General features: G+C 46.9%; 1 protein-coding gene across 4 annotated transcripts in view; it reads left to right on the plus strand.

Annotated features, from left to right (window-relative positions):
* Positions 1-726: 726 nt before the first annotated feature.
* Positions 727-6,299, plus strand: part of LOC124038019 (low-density lipoprotein receptor-related protein 8-like) — a 309,270-nt gene continuing 303,697 nt past the window's right edge. For all 4 annotated transcript variants that reach the window (XM_046353379.1, XM_046353380.1, XM_046353377.1 and 1 more), the window contains exons 1-2: positions 727-888; positions 1,915-2,040. In XM_046353379.1, coding sequence (XP_046209335.1) covers positions 822-888; positions 1,915-2,040 — 193 coding nt within the window. In that variant the 5' untranslated portion in view covers positions 727-821. The remainder of the gene's footprint in view (positions 889-1,914; positions 2,041-6,299) is intronic.

Below are 6,299 nucleotides of genomic sequence, written 5' to 3' on the forward strand. Positions count from 1 at the left end.
CAGAACAGAAGCAAACTGGCTCTAAACAGAATATAAAGAGGCCCTGGTGCACAACTGAGCAAGAGGATTTCATGTTATTTTAATGGACAAACAAAAATGTGCTTTTCTTTCAAAAACAAGGACATCTCTATGTGACCCCAAACTTTTGAACGGCAGTGTAATATTGTAGGGCTATTTGCATTGTCTGATAGATATGGAGAGTTTGAGCAATACAATTGGCATAGAGTCTAATCAATTAGTAATGTGAAAGTTGAAGTGTTGAATTTGAACTGTTGATAGATTTATTTTTGATCCTCAAATTCTAAACAAAAACTGTCCATCATATGTCATGTTGTTGTGAGATATGTGTGAGATATGTTCGATAGACATTGATCACAAGTTGTCTGGTAATCAATGAAAGGCTAGCGCCACACACAGCTCAATGAAAACTTCAATGCTAGTATTCTGATTATTGGGTTATTACTAAGCTATAGGTAAAGACTCCATCTTCATCTCCTGTGAATATACAGATCGAGAACATTATATATAATATTTCGAAGATGCAGGGTCACTTCGACAGCTGTATATATATATATTTTTTTGTCACATATATATATATATATATGCGCCTTACATTTGTTCAGTTTTACTACATTACCGCAGGCTCAATCCCGCCCATAAACGTCATTGATTCAAATTGCTTCTGAGGCAGGCAGGCAGGCAGGCAGCGGTGTCTGGAGCCGAGCGCAGTGTGGCATTGCATAGCGAGTGGAAGCGCCTGCTTGCTTCTTTAAGTATACCCGTATGAGCAACACAACCACGACTCGCCTCTTCTTTTAAAGATGTGGACAGAAGTCGGGAAGCTAATGCTCTTACATGTGTTGCTAATGGAGCTCCACTCCACCCAAGGTAAGACATGTTTACCATTGATCGTCGGAGAGGGAATTTTCATGACAACGAATGGTGAATGAATAAGCGACGTTGCCGAACTGATCTCGCCAGTGTATCGAGTAAGCATCGTAGAAGGTAGAGCAGCGTCGATCCCACTCCTTATTTTCAATCAGTCACCAGGACATTCATGTTGACCTGCACTAAATACTATTTTAAAGCAGGTTATATGTGCTCTGATGTTGGTACTTATTCTACAACGTCACGAAAACAGTCTTTACTGTTCTTTACCCAGCCTAGTAAATGACAATGCGCGGGAGGGAGCCAACATGTGCATGAATGACATATGGAACCTAAACCTCCGCTTGAACACAACGTGTAGCCTAGGCTACTTGGAAGGCAGGCTACGTGGAAGGGGTAGTAGTTCCATTATTTCCTCATTGATCCAATGCATGGGCATGCTCGCTGTTCATTTTTTTATTCAATCGGCTGCATATTTTGCGTTGGCTTGTAAAAGCCTGTTATAGCCTACATTACATTTCTTACTGTGTTGTCAACAGTCACAAAAAATAGGACACCCATTTGGGATACATGAAAGTCCAACAGTTCTAGTTTTTCCTTCCAATTTGAAAGGATTTATCGTAAATAAATGACACTTGCGTTTTGCTTCTGTTCTCAATGAATGTTGTGCTTATCATGGATAGTAATCAACGCTGTTTGTCCCCAGACTGTTGTAAGGCTAATAACAATGTATTACGGCATCAATTAAAACATCACTTAGTAACAGTGGCCCCAACCCTTGTTGCAACAACATTGTATCAATGAACCTCTGTAAAACCCGGTTGTATCAGTGGATCAATGAAACATCTAGCAATTTCATAACAATGTTTCCTACCACGGATAGAACAGTTGTGCGCGTTGCGCGTGGGCGTTTTGGGATGAATTGGTGACATGTCCCTGGCGCACAACCTATATTTTGTAACAAAACCTAAACACATATACATTTTTACTGTTTTATTTACGGGTTTATCTTGTTCTTATCTGCAGGAACTCATACTGATACGAATTGCGAAACGGGTCAGTTTCAATGCAAGAACGGAAGGTGCATACCTACTCTCTGGAGATGTGACGAGGACGATGACTGCTCTGACAACAGCGATGAAGAAAACTGTCGTAAGTAGCCTAACACCTGCCTAACACATGTCCATGAGCAGATACTATACTGTAGCACATATGTGACCCCCGTTGTATTGTGGAGGCGCCTGGGGGCATCAATACGCATTGCACATAGGGTCACCAGAGCAGGTGTTGGGAGTTTTTACAATGTCATGTGGATATGGAGTTCATATTGCCACCGCTGAGTGGATAGGAACTTGACTATTATTTTCATAGTAAAATGATTGTATGAGCACATTGAAAAGAAGGGTCTGGAAACGGATACCATTGTAGATATCAATAATTGACTTGATTGGTACTTGAAATTGATTAAGTCATTTCCTAATGAACACAATTTGAAGAATCAATGAAGAATTTGCCACGCAACTAATTGGATGAACTGTTGAGTTAAAGTTGCCAATTCATTTTTGTCTCCACGTGTCATAAGCCAATAGCAGCACTGCACGTGCACACCTGCTTGTTGTCCTATAGGCATAGCGTGACATTTGCAAGCTTGTCTAACATCGACTGGCTACAGATTATAATGATTGGCGACAACACTCGTTGGGAAAGTTTTTTAAAACGAGCAGTGCTGGTGTCACAACACTGCAACAGATCTATAAACACAGCCTCGAGCAGTGCTGGTGTCACAACACTGCAACAGATCTATAAACACAGCCTCGAGCAGTGCTGGTGTCGCAACACTGCAACAGATCTATAAACACAGCCTCGAGCAGTGCTGGTGTCACAACACTGCAACAGATCTATAAACACAGCCTCGAGCAGTGCTGGTGTCACAACACTGCAACAGATCTATAAACACAGCCTCGAGCAGTGCTGGTGTCACAACACTGCAACAGATCTATAAACACACAGCCTCGAGCAGTGCTGGTGTCACAACACTGCAACAGATCTATAAACACACAGCCTCGAGCAGTGCTGGTGTCACAACACTGCAACAGATCTATAAACACAGCCTCGAGCAGTGCTGGTGTCACAACACTGCAACAGATCTATAAACACAGCCTCGAGCAGTGCTGGTGTCACAACACTGCAACAGATCTATAAACACACAGCCTCGAGCAGTGCTGGTGTCACAACACTGCAACAGATCTATAAACACACAGCCTCGAGCAGTGCTGGTGTCACAACACTGCAACAGATCTATAAACACAGCCTCGAGCAGTGCTGGTGTCACAACACTGCAACAGATCTATAAACACACAGCCTCGAGCAGTGCTGGTGTCGCAACACTGCAACAGATCTATAAACACACAGCCTCGAGCAGTGCTGGTGTCACAACACTGCAACAGATCTATAAACACACAGCCTCGAGCAGTGCTGGTGTCACAACACTGCAACAGATCTATAAACACAGCCTCGAGCAGTGCTGGTGTCACAACACTGCAACAGATCTATAAACACAGCCTCGAGCAGTGCTGGTGTCACAACACTGCAACAGATCTATAAACACACAGCCTCGAGCAGTGCTGGTGTCACAACACTGCAACAGATCTATAAACACACAGCCTCGAGCAGTGCTGGTGTCACAACACTGCAACAGATCTATAAACACAGCCTCGAGCAGTGCTGGTGTCACAACACTGCAACAGATCTATAAACACACAGCCTCGAGCAGTGCTGGTGTCGCAACACTGCAACAGATCTATAAACACACAGCCTCGAGCAGTGCTGGTGTCACAACACTGCAACAGATCTATAAACACAGCCTCGAGCAGTGCTGGTGTCACAACACTGCAACAGATCTATAAACACAGCCTCGAGCAGTGCTGGTGTCACAACACTGCAACAGATCTATAAACACACAGCCTTTGTCCTGATGGAAGTGAGTTGATGTTGTTGTTATTTGAAGGAAGTGCCCTCAGTTACAATAAAAAAAGCCTACTGTGCCACACACAGGTCAATGACAGAGATGCTGGTCCCCACAACCAGCATCTGAAACATGACCCCACTCTCCCTCTCGTTCCCCAACTTTAAACCTGCCAGCCAGACAGGGAAGAGACTCTTTCCCCATCTGCTCTCCCTCTATCTAGTCATTCCTCTACATATAAGCTACTTAGCTTCTCTCTATATTTCAACCTGTCCCTCTCGCTCTCTCTTTCTGTCTCCCACCCTCTCCTCCTCGGGTCTTGTACCCCCTAGCCAACGAGGGCTGGGTGGCATTTCATGGTGCTGCCTCCCAGGTCTCCTGTGCTATGCCTGGTGCTTTAAAAGGCCAGGGTCTTTCGAAGGCATGCATGGCAGACAACCTGGGAAGAGAGGAGCGGAGAGTGCCAGCGCCATGCCAAGCCAAGGAGGCTGTGCCCGCTTGTCTTACCCCCACAAAGGGCATCAGCTGACAGGTTGGAGATAAATCCGATGGCATGACTGGTTGCCAAAGCGATACCCTCTGGCGGTGCGCCAAGCTCTCCAGCAGATGCCAGTGCTGCTTGCAGTGGCTCCCCAAGCCCCACATCGCCAGCTAAAAACACAACACAGGAGCGAGGGAGACGGGAGAGAGGAGGAGAGGAGCAGAGGGGTGAATAAAGGAGATGAGAACAGAGGAGAGGACATGGGTAGAGGAGAGGGGAGGGTTGGAGAGAAGGGCAAAGTAATTCATACTGGTAAACAAAACATGATGTGCCAGAACAGCAGTGGCCCCTGACATTTTGTCTCGCCCCATAACAATCTGTGCTCTACAACCAGCGCACCACCTCTGGGCTCCCTGCCTTAAGCCTGGTCACAACACTGCCAAGATGCTAACTTAGCCCAGTAACCTGACCCGGCAGCCCTGCACCTATCTCAGGCAGCACACCTCTCTCCCTCTCTCCTGTGCCACTGCCAATATGATCTGTCTCAGTCTCAGTGCCAGGCCCCTGTCCCTCTCCACAGGGATTACCCACAAGCCTTCTCCAGTGTTAGAATAAGTCCTGCTAGATTGGGTGTATTTTGTGCGTGTCTCTCCTCATCCATCCCTCTCTCCTCTCCTGCATGTCTCTCTTCCTCCTAGTGTCGTTCACACCAGCCTCAGAGGGGATTCCGCTCCTGTTGCCCCGAGAGACAGAGAGGGGAGGGAGGCCACACCCCTTCTTATCAGGTGTGTGTGTGTAGACACACAGACATAGAGAGACACATAAAACATAGAAAAATATTCTAACTTTGTCCGGGTTATTTCAGTGCAATACAATTCATTTTTTGGGGGGGGGATATCAACCCTGGGTAGGCCGCTCTGAATGATATTGGATGACGCCAGTTAAGCAAGGGTTTTATTTATCCTCCTGGTGTGAAACAGATGCCCCCCCTCTCCTTTATGGACCTGACTATTGCAGTGTCAAAGCAGTGTTGTCTTGCTCAGCACCCCCCAACCCCCCAACACTGCCTGTCTGGCCCAGTCTCCGCCCCTGCTCCGGTCTCAGTCGCACAGGAACACAACACAATAGTTCTACACAACAGCACTGAGTGTGTCTGAGACAGAGACACTCTATTGTAGCCAGGGGAAGAGCTGTCCACGGATTAGACATTAACGCACATGTCACACCTCTCGCTGTGTGTAAAGCTCGACCCAGGCAAACGAACACGCACACGGTAATGCCAGGAGAAATGCCAAACATCACATCGTACCCTGGACTCCAACATGCACGGAAACATCCTGCAGAGTTAGCCTCCTGTAGGTTTTAACTCCCACCCGGTTCCTGCAGAGTTAGCCTCCTGTAGGTTTTAACTTCCACCCGGTTCCTGCAGAGTTACCCTCCTGTAGGTTTTAACTCCCACCCGGTTCCTGCAGAGTTAGCCTCCTGTAGGTTTTAACTCCCACCCGGTTCCTGCAGAGTTACCCTCCTGTAGGTTTTAACTCCCACCCCAGTTGTAACTAACCTGATTCAACTCATCAGCCAGCTAATTATTAGAATCAGGATGCGTTAAAAGGCTGGTACGCTTTGCATGCTTTAGAGCTCTTCAGTACAGAGAAGAGTAGAGGCTTGCACGGAGGCTGCACGTCTCACACCCACGCCAGCTCTAGGTCAGAGCTGACATGAGTCCTCTTTGTAGCTGGCAGTAAAAACATGCCAGTAGAAATGTGTGTGTATGTGTGTTGAAAAGACTGGTGTCGTATGAGTCAGCCCTGGCATTTAGCCCGCTCGCACACAAGTACACGCACACACGTGCTGACACGAGCGCTCGCGCACACGCACGTCCGCCCGTCTAGGAGGAAACAATTTATGTGGTAGGAGGAGAGGGGATGTACAGGAATGCTACCCCCCCCCCCCCCAGCAGCAGGT

This window comes from Oncorhynchus gorbuscha, linkage group LG06 (assembly GCF_021184085.1).
Source record: "Oncorhynchus gorbuscha isolate QuinsamMale2020 ecotype Even-year linkage group LG06, OgorEven_v1.0, whole genome shotgun sequence".
Taxonomy (NCBI): Eukaryota; Metazoa; Chordata; class Actinopteri; order Salmoniformes; family Salmonidae; genus Oncorhynchus; species Oncorhynchus gorbuscha.